Source organism: Lemur catta, chromosome 1 (assembly GCF_020740605.2).
Source record: "Lemur catta isolate mLemCat1 chromosome 1, mLemCat1.pri, whole genome shotgun sequence".
Classification (NCBI taxonomy): Eukaryota; Metazoa; Chordata; class Mammalia; order Primates; family Lemuridae; genus Lemur; species Lemur catta.
In genome coordinates, this window is record NC_059128.1 from 213,857,874 (window position 1) to 213,873,133 (window position 15,260).

The following is a 15,260-nucleotide window of genomic DNA, read 5'->3' on the forward strand; positions in this document are numbered from 1 at the left end:
AAATTTTGTGGATATATCTAAGGAGTACTTAGAAGAAACTTGGTAGAATTAAATGCTTATTTTAGAAAAACATGGGAGTCTAAAATTAATGATCTAGAATTACATTTTTTTTTAAAAAAGGAAAACAGTAGCGAATTGAATCCTAGTTCAATTCTTGCAGTTAGTTAAGAATAAAAATTAAAAGGTATGCAGATTGGAAAGGAAGAAGTAAAACTCACTCTATTTACAGATGACATGATGTAGAAAATCATAGGACATGTACAAAAAGCTATTAGAACTAATAAATAATTTTAGCAAAGTCACAGGATACATAGTTGATATACCAAAATTAATCATGTATAAAAACATGACCTAGTATAAAAAATACTGGAAACAATTAGAAGTTTAAATTTAAAAATACAGTGCCATTTATAACAATTTTTAAAAAATAAAATCCTAAAGGATAAATCTAACAAATATGTACAATGCACACTGAAATTTATAAAACATTTCTGAGTGAAATTAAAGATAGTGTACTTAGATAGAGGTATATCATTGCTCACGTGTTAAAAGACACAACTTTGCAAAGATATCAGTTCTCCCCAAGAGGGTCCCATATATGTGACACAATCTCATTCAAAATCTTACCAGGCATTGTTTACAGGAATTGACAAACTGCTTGTAAATTTTATATAGAAATTCAAAGGACCTAAAATAACCAAAACAATTTTGAGAAAGAAGAATAAAATTGAATGACTTAGACTACCTGATTTCAAGATTTAGTATAAAGTTAGAGTAATCCAGACAATTTGATATTGATATACGGGTAGACATACAGATCAGTAGAAAAAGGAGTGTTCAGATATAGAACTGAACACATATAACATTTATTTTCAAAAGTAAGATGCCAAGGCAATTGAACAAAGGAAAAGATAAAAATTATCTTTTCAACAAGTAGTGCTAGAATAATTGGATATCTGTTAAGAAGAATTTTGACCCTTCCTTCATACCATATATTAATATAACAATTGGCTGTAAATAGATATACTCTTAAATAGAAGAATTAAGACTATAACTCTTCTTGAAGAAAGCATAAAAAATCCTTCTAATGTTGGAATAGGCCAAGATTTCTTAGGATACAAAGAGCAAGAGCCTTAAAGGAAAAATATTGATAATACCTTAAAATTAACCATTTTAGAAAAGCAGATAAAAAAGACAAGCCACATTCTGGGAGAAAATATATTGTAAAAATTTATATCTGATAAAGGACTTGTATCCAAAATATATAAAGAATTCCTACAACCCAAATTGAGAACACAGGCAGTCCAATTAACAAATTACCCCAAACAGCCCAAATAATCTCATTAAAAATTGGGTAAAATGCATGCATAGACATTTTTCAAAAGAAAACATACCAAATAGCCAACAAGTATATGAAAAGATGCTCAGCATCACTGGTCATCAGGGAATGTAAATCAAAGCCACAGTGAAATACCGCCTCACTCCAGTTAGAATTTCTGTTATCAAAAAGACATAGATAAGTGTTGGTGATGATGTGGGGAAAAAAGGAACCCCTACATACTTTTGGTGAGATGGTAAATTAGTACAGCCATTATAGAAAATAGTATAGAGGTTACTCAAAAAATTAAAAATAAAACTGTTATGTGATCCAGCAATCCCACTACTAGGTATACATCCAAAGAAAATGAAAACAGTATATCAAGGAGATATTTGCACTCCTATGTTTATTGTAGCACATTCACAACAGCCAAGATATGGAATCAACCTAAGTTTCTATCAGTGGATGAATGGATAAAGAAAGTGTAACACACACACACGGTAGAATACTATTTAGCCATAAAGATGAATAAAATCTTGTAATTTACGACAACATGGGTGAACATGGAGGACGTTACATTAAGTGAAATAAGCCAGGCACAGCAAGACAAATATTTCACACCAATCTCACTCATGTGGAATATAAAAAGTTGTTCTCATACAAGTTGAGAGTAGAATTATGGTTACCAGAGACTGGGGAGTAGGGAATGGGGAAAGGTGGGTCAATGGGTACAATATTACAGTTAGAGAGGAGGAATATTTTTGTTGTTCTATTGCATAGTAGGGTAATATAGTTAACAATAATGCTTTGTATATTTCAAAATAGCTAGAAGACAAGATTTTGAAAGAAATGATAAATGTTTAAGGTGAGGAATATGCTAATTACCCTGATTTGATCATTATGCAGTGTAGACATATATCAAAACATCACATTGTACCCTATTACTATGTACAATTATTATGTGTGAATCAAAAATAAAATAAAACTTAAAAAGTGGAATTTCTATATAACAACAGGGGGAAATGTCTATATTACAGTTTTTTAAATTTAAACTTAAAAAAGTACAAAATGTTATAACAGATACTTCAAAAAAAGAATAGCCTATAAGTATATAAAATAATACAAAACAAATATAATATAGTTTTATTTTGTTATATGTAAATATAAATTTAACAAGTATATGAAAAGATGCTCAACATCATTAATCATCAGAGAAATGTTAATTTAAACCACAATTAAATTGGCAAACATTAGACTGAGAAATAAGTAAAATGAAATTGATGTTAAGTAGACCACTTCTGAGCTCCAGTTTAATTTATAGAAGATTGAATACATTTTAACTTGATTCAGAAAAGAGCCACAATGTTGGAAATTAGAAGCGTCTCTTCTGTGTGACCTCAAACAAGTCCTTTCTGTGCCCTAACTTTCTTATCTGTAAAATAGGGAAAATAGTACAGGTCTATTGTCTGTTATCTACAATCCTGAAATTCAAAGAGCTCTAAAACTAAAAGTTTATGTGGTTTTGTTTTGATTTTCTGAGTTTGTGGCATATTCATTTGGAGGTGAAACCCAGCCCAAGCTATGAGGCTTGACAGTCATTTCGCAGTTAGTGGGAATTATTTGTGAATTCTGCAGAAATGTTAATGTTTGATCATGGGGTACTGCCCTAAATCCTGCTGGAAATGTTGATAGTATATGCTATATGAACTTTACTCCCTTTTGAAAATCTAAACAATTCTGGGTTCTGAAACTTTTGGCCCCAGGGATTTCAGATAAGACATTGTATACCTCTAATACCTTCCTCATAGGGTTGTGTGAGGATTACATTTCTTACAAAGGAATTTGGTAAACGATGAAGCTATTTTTATTTATCATTATTTAAACTCAGAAATTAGATTATGCACCCCCCATCTGTGACAATAAGTGTGGATCAGTACTTGATGATGTTTAACCTTATTCTTAGTGCTTTTATGCTTTAGTCTGTCAAGCTTGATTTATAGTATATCAGTTATTGAAATGGAATGTTTCTCTTCAGAAACTGTCCTACTTTGAATACTTATCCTTCATTTTTGCAATCTTTACATATTTGGAAGGATGCCTTATTTGCCTTCAGGTGTTAGCTGACAGGCATATGTTTCAGTCATCTTTCCTAAGGTTTATCTTATGAAATTCATGTTTAGATTATGTATTATATACCTCCTAACAAAAACACAAATGGATATGCTTATTCTCTTGGCATTCTCAACAAAAATGGTTCTTAATATGTTCTGAAACAATGTAAAGTCATTGGTTAAAAACACAAGAGCAGAAATATCCATCTAGAGTTTATTCAGTGTTTCCCAAGTAAAATTTTATTTTTGTGGTAGAACCTTGGCATGATTCCTATTTCTTCAAGCTACATAAAACCCTTTTGCTGTATTTAATCCGTGGCCTGCGGGCATGGAGGACTGATTTTGCAATACTCTTCTGGCATTGGGAAATCTTTAACTAAAAATTTCATGTACTGAAATACTTAGGAGAAAAGAAAGGTCATTTCAATAAATATATTTCAAAAGGAAGAGATAAAACAATCACATTAAATGTGGATTTTGGTGGTGTATTAGCACTCAGTGAAAGTTGGGGTGGGACGTCTCAATAATGACTCTGTTTGCCACTCTGGCTCCAGCTCCCCGGTGTCTTTGCCCTGGAAGGATGTTGCTGCCAACTTAGGATTGCAACCTGTGTGCGTGTTTACCCTTTGTTTGGATAAGTGTTACTAGGTGCCCCACTCTTGGCCAGTAATTCCAGTGCCTGGGTGGTTTTGCCTCAGCATCTGAGTGAGCAAGAATGGAGTGATATGGGGCATTGGCCCCGAGAACAGAGGTGTAAGGATTAGAATGGAGACTTGCTTTTCTGTTCAGAGGTGAAGGAGGGGAAGCAACACAGGATAGGACCTTTTTATTTCTATTTGGTTCGAAGTCTCATGCTTTCTCTACCCTATTTTGCCAATTCTGCAACCAACTAGCCACCACCGAACTTTCTCTCCCTGAAGAAGGAAGAGTGGGCAGGAAAAGTTTCACTCACTTGTGAGTGAAAAGATGTGCATCTGGACTCTTTCTCTGCCATGATTAGCTGTGTTACATTAGGCCAGTTGTTTGGGGGAGTATAGGACTGAAAGGTCTGTTCTAGCTCCTGCATTCCCTTGCACTCTGACATTAGAAGATATGTGCAATAGTTTGGGAGAGCTCCTGCTTTGCAGTTCTCAGGCTGGTTAACCTCAGGTTAGATCTCTCCAATCTCTGCTGGATATTCCATTTTAAAACAAATTCCACGAACCCTAACTCCTATGAGTCTCTCTAAAGTATTTTAAAGGCTGGATTAATTATAATCTGCTAAGCAGAAAGCTGTCTTTGTGATTTATTGTTCAATATCACTCGATACGTGAAAATACTGTTTTTCCATTTAGTTTTTGGTTATCTATGAAGCTACTCATGGTATTAATCATTTAAACTCCCTCTGAGCCTCAGTTTCTTCATCCTACAGAGAAGATACTAAATAACAGAAAATAATAGCATAAATGTGCTTTGATAAATATAAAACCTTTTGTAAACATAGGATTTTAAGTAAAATAGCAAAAAATTATGAATTTGATTAATGACTATGATTTCTTCTAGTAAGATTGCCATACATCATATATGTAGTAGCCAATGGCAAACATACATCTATAAAGGCTATAAAACGCGGATATATTTTCACTGTTCTGATTTGGAATGTAACAATATCTCCTGTTGCTTGTCTCCTTCCCTCCACCCCTGGCCCCCTCTCTAAGCAGTATTCTACTGAACTGAAGAAGCTGTACTGCCAAATTGCAAAGACATGCCCCATCCAGATCAAGGTGATGACCCCACCTCCTCAGGGCGCCGTTATCCGCGCCATGCCCGTCTACAAGAAAGCTGAGCACGTCACCGAGGTGGTAAAACGTTGCCCCAACCATGAGCTGAGCCGTGAATTCAATGAGGGTAAGGAACCTTAGAATCTGTAACTGTTCAATAAAGTTCCTTGAAGGTCAAGATCCTGTGGGTATTTTTGTTTGGAACCTGCCTACCTGGTTCAGACTTCTACAATCTGCTTGCAGCTCAGTTTGCCATTTTGGTTGACAGTGTCCAAAAATAATGATAAGTAAATTTGTGACTTTCACGGTGTTTGAACTATTTATAATAATTTGACTTTAGTAATTACTAGATGACCTGGACTGCCTGGATTGGTCTCTCTACTCCCTACTGCTCCCTTCCTTTTTTTTTTTTTTTTTTTTTTTTCCTTTTTTTATAAATGAGAGAGTGTAAGGAGAATAACATGGTAGCTGTTCTTCTTGGCCCTGGCTATGCTATTTAGCTTTAGCTTCTTTCCCAGAGAGACAGGAGGACTCCGCTGCACACAGGTGGGGAACCTGCGACCTCAAGGCCACATGTGGCCCTCCAGATCCCCAAGTGTGGCCCCTCAACCAAATCCAAACTTCACAGAACAAATCCCTTTGTTAAAAGGATTTGTTCTGTAAAATTTGGATTCAGTCAAAAGGCTGCACTCAAGGATCCAGAAGGCCACATGTGGCCCCGAGGCCACAGGTTCCCCACTCCTAGAGGGGACATTCAAATGAAAGACTGGGAGTCAGGGGAGCAGGTATCCTGAGGGCGTTATTTCAGCTCTGTGTCCATGACTAAGCCATGCCCTATCTTCTGAGCCTCAGATCCAACAGCTTTGGAGAAGGAGTCACTATTTCCAAAGGTTCCCTGAAATTTGTTATAATGGTTCCATGAAGGGAGACTAAGTAGAAAATACTGAAAAGTGGAAAGTAGGATAGGGGAAAGCATAAGGAATCATCGAAGAGTGATGACACTGAAAAAGGGGTTGAAAGTTAGGGTACTTTATAGGAAAATACTAAAAACATAAGGATTGGTAAATAGAATGTATAAATATAGAGAATATAATAGATTGTAGAGAAAATTAATGGAGGAAGAAAGAGAATGGATAAAATTTTGAAGTAGAAAATAAAGTCAAAATCCTCCTTAACCCAACTGTTTTTATATATTCATTCCTAGTCCTTGTCAACATAACATTATCCATACATTTCTGTCTTACTTATCACTTAATAATATGCCATAAACAATATCCCATATAGATAGGCTTCATTATCAGTTTACCTAACTGCCTGTGTCCCATCAAGATGATAATATTTTTAAACTGTTTTCTCATTTTTGGAGTAATAGTTGTTTTTAGTTTTTACTGTGATAGATGATGCTGCAGAGAACATCATGATACATTTAGCTTTTTACTTTTATTGAATATTTTTTTGTGGAAGGGAACTACATGGCCTAAGGTTAAGAACAGCTTTATGAATGCCAATTCTTAGAGCATCTTCCTTTTTTGTGTATCAAAATTCTGTAAGACTTTGCCTAAGTTCTTTTTAAAACCTACTTGTCTTTTATTGTCCCCAACCTGGGAATCCTTCAGAAAAGTAAAGACAGCAAGTTTCTTACCTTTATAACCAACGCAAGATTTGAAAATGGAGGAAGAGAAAAGAATAAGCAAAGTGAAAGTCATATCCTTGCTGTCTTCTGCTTATTTAGTATCCTTGTTGGTCAGACTTCTGGGCAACATTTTTAACAGTCCAACTGATTTTTTTCTTTTTTTATTAACTTTCCCCTTTTCCTTCCATTTTCCACAGAAGATATCAAAATGCTCTCCATGGATGGGTCAAAGATGTAGTTATAGAGTTCTATAAAAGCTTGACTTGTTAACCTTAAACTGCAAAGCATAAGACTGTTCTCTTAAATATAGATGAGCATTCCAGCCCTTTTCATTGCTGTAAATGTTGAGATACCTTCATGTATTATAGATATCTGGCAACAGGATCTACTCCTTTTTTCAAGGTTGTATATTTCCTTTAATACACGTACCATTTCTTTGGCCACCAACATTCTGTCTATGAAGTTTTATTTTGTTTTCTTTATTTTGAAGGTAAGGAACTATTTTGCCTTTTTCTGTTCTGCAGGACAGATTGCCCCTCCTAGTCATTTGATTCGAGTAGAAGGGAACAGCCATGCCCAATACGTGGAAGACCCCATCACAGGAAGACAGAGTGTGCTGGTACCTTATGAGCCACCCCAGGTAAAAATAAACAAATAATTAAAATTACACACACACACACACACACACACACATATGTGTATATGTAGAGAGAGAGTGAGAGAGAGAGAATGGGCAGAATTGAGAGAGCATTAGTTTCAGCAACAGGAGGGAGTGTTTCTAGCAAATGTGTAACATTTTTTGTATATCTTTTCTCCCTATTCTCCACATGCCTTTCCTTCAAAGCTCCGAATATGTGCTGAATTAACTGGGTAACATGGCTCTGTGCCCATGTTCCCATCTTAAGGGCAGATAATAATTGAATTGGGCTTACACGTACCATTGCTTTATCCAGCTGGCAATTGCCCTGGGAGTGGATGTGCAATGGTAATGGATGCGAGTATTTTTACACTAGTCAGTAAGTAGGATGCTTAAGAGGAATCTCTTAAAGTCAGAAGGAACAGATGGCAGATTTGTAAATCTGTTATGTAAACCGGAGTCTTGTGGTAGTAAGGAACCCAAAGTTCTTTGGTTTGCTACCTTGCTATGTAGACCTTTGACGTGTGACTCTCTCTTTCTGGGCTTCAATTGCCTTACCCATAAATGTGCACTTTGCACTGGATTATTTAATTCTGAGAACATTTTGAACTCCAGAGTGCTATTAACAGAAGTGTATATTCAAATCTATGTCACAGTGTTTTATCCACATAGGGAAAATATCCTTGGAGCATTGCTGCTGTTTTGGTAACTTTTTCCAGCTTTCCCTTTTCAGTGATATTCATGTATGTGGTATAGCGTATTTGAATTGGGTGATGTGGATCAGCTTGCAAATGAACAGGATCAAAAATCAGTTATAGCCTGTCTCACCTAACGTAGTGTCCAATGTTGCAAAAATCATTTTTAAGCTTCCCAGGACGCAAGGCAAAGAAAAATTTATAATGAGTTTCAAAGTTTGCCTTCCTAGAAGGAAGCATATCACTTCAGAATTGGGATGCTTTAAATAGAGGGAAGAATTTAAAAGGAAGTGGATCAGTTCAAGCCATTGTTAACACAATTTTTTCCCCCTGTGCTTAGGTTGGCACTGAATTCACGACAGTCTTGTACAATTTCATGTGTAACAGCAGTTGTGTTGGAGGGATGAACCGCCGTCCAATTTTAATCATTGTTACTCTGGAAACCAGAGAGTAAGTGGCATATGTAGAACTGTCATTCTCCAAAAAATCATGGGCAGAGAGAGGGCAAAGTGAAACTGTGTCTATTTTATCATTAACTTTGCATGTATAGCAGAGAGCTAGCCTTGATTTTGTCCTTTGTACTTTAAATCCTTGCTGCAAACACCTACATAAAAGATCTAAGAAAGCAGAGACAGATGAGGGTAGGTAGAGGGAGGGAAAAAGAGCTGGGAAGGTGTGCAAGTGGCTTCATACCTGAATTCTTGACATTTGACTGGTATTGTTTCTGATTAGACAGTGTTTGTTTTCATGTGGCCCCCAAGGCATTTGGCAGTTTCTTTGAATAAGTCTGGGCTGCCTAAGGGGATTTTATCCTGAGACATCCACTGGCTTAACTCAAGTTTCCTTCAGAATATGTAGCTAAATACAGCTGTTCAGCTAATGGCTTGGAGGTTCTTTGCAGAACAAATGGAATGTTATTTACTAATATTGCTTGTGGCAATTAAGCACTTTTGTGTTCTGCTGAGTGCTTCAGCATCCATCCTCGAAGCAGCCATGGCTGAGCTGGTGGTGGGGATGATGCACAGGTGATGGTCAATATTGGAAATGGAAATGGGAGAACTCCAGAAGACCTTTAAAATTCTTTGAATTTAACCCTTTATCCCTTTTTTTTTTTTTCCTAATTCGTAGTGGGCAAGTCCTGGGCCGACGCTGCTTTGAGGCCCGGATCTGTGCTTGCCCAGGAAGAGACAGGAAGGCAGATGAAGACAGTATCAGAAAGCAGCAAGTTTCGGATAGCACAAAGAACGGTGATGGTACGAAGCGCCGTAAGTAGATGTAGTGGCCAAATGGGGTAGGGTTGACTCCTTTCCAGATGTTGGGGCATGGGGTGATATTGGAGAATCTGCATAAGACCCATGAGCTTTAGCAGAAAGTATAACTTGAGGCCCCAGAGCCAGTGGGATTAGGTACAGCATTTAAATGGATTCCAGGTTTGTAATACAGCTTTATAAACACAAATAACCATTGTGAGATTTCTTAGTCCAGCAGTCCTCAAAATGTGACTTCCACCAGTAGCATCAGCATTGTTTAGAAACTGGGTAGAAATGCAACTTCTCAGGCCCCTGATTTTCTGTATGAAAACTGTGTGAGGCACAGTTATTGGTGTTTAGTAAGCCTTCCTGGTGATTCTAGCTACAGTTTTAAAACCAGTGTCTTAGCCTATTGGTATACATTTATCTTTCCATTATTAAGCGTCAGCACTGAAAATAGCATCTATTCACCTCATGACTCTGTGAGAACAGCAAAATTTGGGACGTATTTCACCAAACACAGTCTGCAGAGTATGCAGATCTGGGCTTGATGGAGTCTTTACATGTATGACCTTCTTGGGGCATCAGTTACATTATGAGTTGTTTTCAAACTTGTATTTTTAATCAGTGAAAGCTTTTTAATAATGGAATATTTCAAGGGACCTACAATGCAAAATAAAGCAGAGCTGTTCCAGTTGAAGACAGTGGGATTTGGGAGTTATCTGTAGCTCCACGCTTTACCTTCAACCTCCCCTTGCTGATGAGGTTCACCTCTACAGAGTCTTAGGACTCCACTTACAAAGTTTGAAAATCACTGATCCCCTGTGCTTCTTGTGCCAAAATTTAATTCTAGAAGGTCCCTTGTATAAGCCTGATATCACTTCAACAAGGGTTTAAAGTATGGCTTATTTTTGAAAAAGAATTTTTTATTTTATTTTGAAAAAGGATTTAATCTTATCATTGATTACTATCAGAGGAAATAAAAATTATGCTTTATGGGAGAACCCATCACCATCAGCTTTTAACTATTCAGTATGATATACTTTTCCTATTCTGATCATTCCTCAAAAATTCACATATATGATAAAAATTTTATGCATGTACACACATGCATATATATCTATCTCTGTTATAATTTTACTCTTGAGTCTGCCTGGTAATGTAGTTCCTAAGCTCATTCCCTAATCGCCTCAGTCACCTACAAATTAATGACTTTCAATAAGACATTTTCACTAGTTTGGTGGAAGGATCATTTCTAAAGCTATATCCTGAATGTAGTTTCTAATTCGGGAAAACTTAGGAATATATCACTTGTTAGTTCACTAATTTTACTATTGGCAAGACAACTTCTACAACTTGCGTTACTTCCTTGGAAGATGAATGATCTGAAAAATAAAATGCAAAACCAATTTCTCTCTTTCTTTAATGGCTGTTCACAGATACACATCAGGAAGACAGGGTTTAAGGCCATTTCCCAGCATCTTGGATTTCATTCTCTCATTTATTCTTTCCCATCTTTCCCCCACCGCTTTATTGCTAGGGTCACATTCAATTTAAAATCAATTGTCACCAATTAAATGGATTCTTGGGACTAGAATCTTTAATCTCACAGGTGTTGCTGGTGCTACTATCTGTTTACTATTATTGATATTAATATTTAATTATTAAATATGTCAAATACATATTTAATATGTTTAATATGTGTAATTTCTTCAGAAATGTTTCTAGGGTAAAACCTGCATTTTTCTTCCGCCAGCTTTTCGTCAGAACACACATGGTATCCAGATGACTTCCATCAAGAAACGAAGATCCCCAGATGATGAACTGTTATACTTACCAGTGAGTCTCCCTTAGGTGTCCATGGATGCTTCATGTTAACCTTCTTTAAATGATCTTTTACTATATGGTCATCTTCTGGTTAGCTGTGGCAACAGGACAGGAGATGTCTCAGTCAGTTGAGACTGCTGCAACAAAGTACCATAGACTAGGTGGCTTATAAATAACAGAAATTTATTTTCTCAGTCTTAGAAGCTGAAGGTCTGAGATTAAAGTGCCAGCCTGGTTGGTCTGGTGAGGGATCTCTTTGAAGTTGTGAGCTACTATTTTCTCCTTATATCCTCATATAGTGAAAAGGGCTAGAGAGGTCTCTAGGGTCTTTTTTTTTTATAAGGGCACCAATACCATTCATGAAGTCTCCACCTTCATGACCTTCTCAAAGGCCCCACCTCCTAATGCCATCACATTGGGGATCAGGATTTCAACATATGAATTTTGGAGGGACACACATATTCAGTCCATATGGTTGTTGAGAGGGGGCTAATGTTATAAAATAGAAATAATATATGTTTTCGAAAATTTAGTAAATTATCCTTTCCTGCTACAGTTCTGGAATATATTAATAGTGTGAGCTTCTGCACTTACCTGCCCACCCAGTTGAAGTCACCCTCCTAACAGAACTTTTTCTACCCAAATATTTAAAATTAATTTGTACTTCTTTATCGGAGAATGATAAGATTACCCTAAACAGCATGGCCATACCAATTTAGGCCAAAAATTTTGTCAGAAAGAGTTCACAAAGTTGATAATACAGAAATTATAGAGTTGACTGTGATGTCTTTTAGCACTTAAAGAAAGCCAGGCCAGGCAGAATCCTCAATTGCAGTTGGCCCTCCCTATCTGTGGGTTCCACATCTGCAGACTCGACCAACTGCGGATCAAAAGTATTAATACTTGAAAAAAAACAATAAAAAATAGCAATATAAATTGTTATTTTAAAGAACAATACAACAATAAATAATACAATAATAAAAATAATACAAAAACAACAGTATAACAACTATGTATATAGCACTTACATTGTATCAGGTATTATGCATAATATAGAGGTAAAGCATACAGAGGATGTGCATACATTACATGCAAATGCTTCACCGTTTTATATAAGGGATTTGACCATCTGAGAGTTTTCATATCTGGGGGGCCAGAGGGACAGGGAAGTCTCCTGGATTCAATCCCCTGCGCATACCAAGGGATGAATGTGTATGTAAATAGCCAGGAGGCTTGGCCCAATTATTATGTAAGAATCTCATTCTTTTCTACGAGCAACATTAGCTCTCTTGAGGTCACAAATGAGGTCACTTTATTAGACTATAGTTGTAGTTAGTTGAATTCTTATTGCGTTAGGTCTTTGTTGTCTAGAGTGGCAGTGAAATTTTGGTGACCAGTATAGCCCTTGTTGCCATCTAAAGTGACATGAGATATGTATGGGCAGACAGGGCCAGGAGATTTGATGGTGAGCCACCTCCCTGGGATTGAACTAAAGCAACTCAGCAGGTTTGGGTGTGCCCCACCTTCTTCCCCACCTTCCTTGGGCCCTGGCCCTCAGGGAAATAGGTTGCCAATAGACCAGTCAGACACTGAGTTAGCTGAGACTCTCAGTGTCTTGCTTCTCAAGATATGTATGGAAACTGACTTGTGACCTTTAAGTAAAACATTACCCTAATATACTAAATATTCCAAAAGACTTAATATGTTTTCAGCCAAGGAGATAGAAACTACTTGAAAAGCTATTTTAAAATTTCAGTTTGTACTAATGAAGAAGGTACCCTATAATGAGTTAATCTTAAGTTTGGTGAAGTATTAGCCAAACTGAAATTTGTGGGGGGAATAGCTCTATTAATAAAGTTAGCATGTATTTAGTTGGTGTTTGTTGAGTGGCAAATATACTAGACCCTAAGCATTTAGAGATCAGTAGGGCACAGAAAGTCTTACTTTCAAAGAGCGTGCCCTCTACTGAAGACACAAACAGTTATAAGGTAATAAAATAATGCTTCCCTAGAGCTAGGTAGGCATAGAGATATGGAAGCACAGAGGAAGGACCAAAGATGCAGACTTGAAGGGTAAGGTCAGGAACAGCTTCTTAAAGAAGGGACCCCAGAGCTGGGATGAGTAGGAGCCCAACAAAAGGTAGAAACATTTTTCCATTTCTGAATTCTGACAAATTCTGCCTTTCATATTCAGGGTGAGGGGAGGCAGGCGTAGTGCCTAGGGTGGAAAATATAAGTAGGCACTAACTCTCAGGGCCATGCATGTGCCCTAAGTGCCCATTTTGCCTCACCCTAGTTTTGGCCTTGCTCATATTTCTTAAAGCTTTTAAGGGACCCTCTTAAAGATAGAAACACGTTTTATCCCAGCTGAAAACTTTTGTCCTACCAGATACAGTTATGGTCGGTCAATTCTCATTTTTTATGGTAGTAATGTTTTATAAAAGCACTGCAAAAACTGTCAATAAATACAGAACCGTTGCTCCTAAGAGAAATGCAGGATTAGGTTCCTTTGAGCTCTAGTCACAATATTTTGTCAACAGATCAACATATAATGTTGTTTTATGTGTGTTTCTGTTTGAAAGACATCCTATTTAATTTATACTGATACTGTTAACTTATTAACATTGGAATCATGGCCAGTAGCACTGTAAGTCGTGCCTGAATGAAGCTTATCTAACACATATGTTTTCTCTGTAAGGCACATCATGGCCTTCTTGCGCTTAGAAACACTAGATAAAACTTCAGCACTATACATGGGTGTCATTGTAAGTAGTGAAATTGCCTAGAAAAAGTACAAAATTGTGAACTATACTGCACTAAATAGAACATGAAAAGAACTCAGGTGTATACCATGAGAGCTGAAATAAGAAAACAGCATCTCCTTGTTTGACCTACCTCTGCTGGGTACTTGCACAGGTGACTCAAATATTTTGTCACTCTACACATGTCTGTAGATGACCACAAAAATACCAGAAGTGTTGATTTTCATGTTACAAATAAATGTTAGCAAGTAGGTGAATCTGCAAATACAGAATCGATGAATATAGAGGATTGACTGTGCTTCTAACATTTCTACAGCTTTTCACTTTCCCTCTCTTTCCTTCTGCTCACTTACGTAGGTGAGAGGCCGTGAGACTTATGAAATGCTATTGAAGATCAAAGAATCCCTGGAACTCATGCAGTACCTTCCTCAGCACACAATCGAAACATACAGGCAACAGCAGCAGCAGCAGCACCAGCACTTACTTCAGAAACAGTGAGTGTATCGACTGTCAACTTGTCGTTTTAGAAGGCATGAGCAAGGGTGACTGTTTATTGGCATCAGTAATAGGGTGATTGATGGGCAATGATGATGTGAGGCAGGGGACTGTAGTAGATTGAGATGAGCTGAGGTGGCAGTCCTTTTTCAGTTTCAATTTTTTTATGTGCCTTATAAACTTTCCTTAGGAGTTCCACCTGTGTTCTGAAATTGAATTCAAACTATTTCTGGTGAGTTACAAAGAAACTCACACAGAGTTCTATTTTTCTCTGATCCATACACATCTATCAATAAAACAATTTTGAGTACATGCTATATTCAAGTAGTAATGTGTGTATTTTAAAAAAAATATTTCCCTATCCCAGTGGATTGTCTTACACATCTCCTGGAATGCACACAATCCACTTTTGGGAATACTGCTATATACTAGGGATAACAAATAGGTTTTATTATAAAGTGACCTGTTTGAGTGCTGTGTTGAGAAGGATGCTAAGACCTAGTGCATGCTTACAGAAAATATCTGGGTACAGAAGGACAAGGTAGCATCGTCTTGCCACATTTTAGCATCCCTGCTTTAGATTGTCTTCTAGTAATACATTGTTACATAAATTAAGCCAGATTTTGCAAACATATTACCATATACATATGACTTATGTATATAGTAAGTTTTACCTTGACTCTTCGATCTTTAATGATGTTGTTTTATGACTAATAAGAATAGAATAGCGCTTATGAAAGGATGGGAGGATAGCCAATCAGAACTCTGTTTAT

At 36.8% G+C, this 15,260-nt stretch overlaps 1 protein-coding gene and 1 long non-coding RNA gene across 6 annotated transcripts in view; one reads left to right on the top strand and one right to left on the bottom strand.

Moving 5' to 3' along the window:
- TP63 (tumor protein p63) overlaps positions 1-15,260 on the top strand; it is a 212,833-nt gene that overhangs the window by 178,174 nt on the left and 19,399 nt on the right. For 3 of the 5 annotated variants that reach the window (XM_045539921.1, XM_045539918.1, XM_045539922.1), the window contains 6 exons: positions 5,130-5,316; positions 7,347-7,462; positions 8,495-8,604; positions 9,283-9,419; positions 11,161-11,243; positions 14,350-14,486. In XM_045539921.1, the coding sequence (XP_045395877.1) occupies positions 5,130-5,316; positions 7,347-7,462; positions 8,495-8,604; positions 9,283-9,419; positions 11,161-11,243; positions 14,350-14,486 (770 nt within the window). The remainder of the gene's footprint in view (positions 1-5,129; positions 5,317-7,346; positions 7,463-8,494; positions 8,605-9,282; positions 9,420-11,160; positions 11,244-14,349; positions 14,487-15,260) is intronic. The other 2 variants (XM_045539919.1, XM_045539923.1) reach the window with 1 other exon arrangement.
- LOC123630384 overlaps positions 11,166-15,260 on the bottom strand; it is a 35,039-nt gene continuing 30,944 nt past the window's right edge. The window contains exon 3 of the long non-coding RNA XR_006732666.1: positions 11,166-11,326. This is a non-coding gene — a long non-coding RNA (uncharacterized LOC123630384). The remainder of the gene's footprint in view (positions 11,327-15,260) is intronic.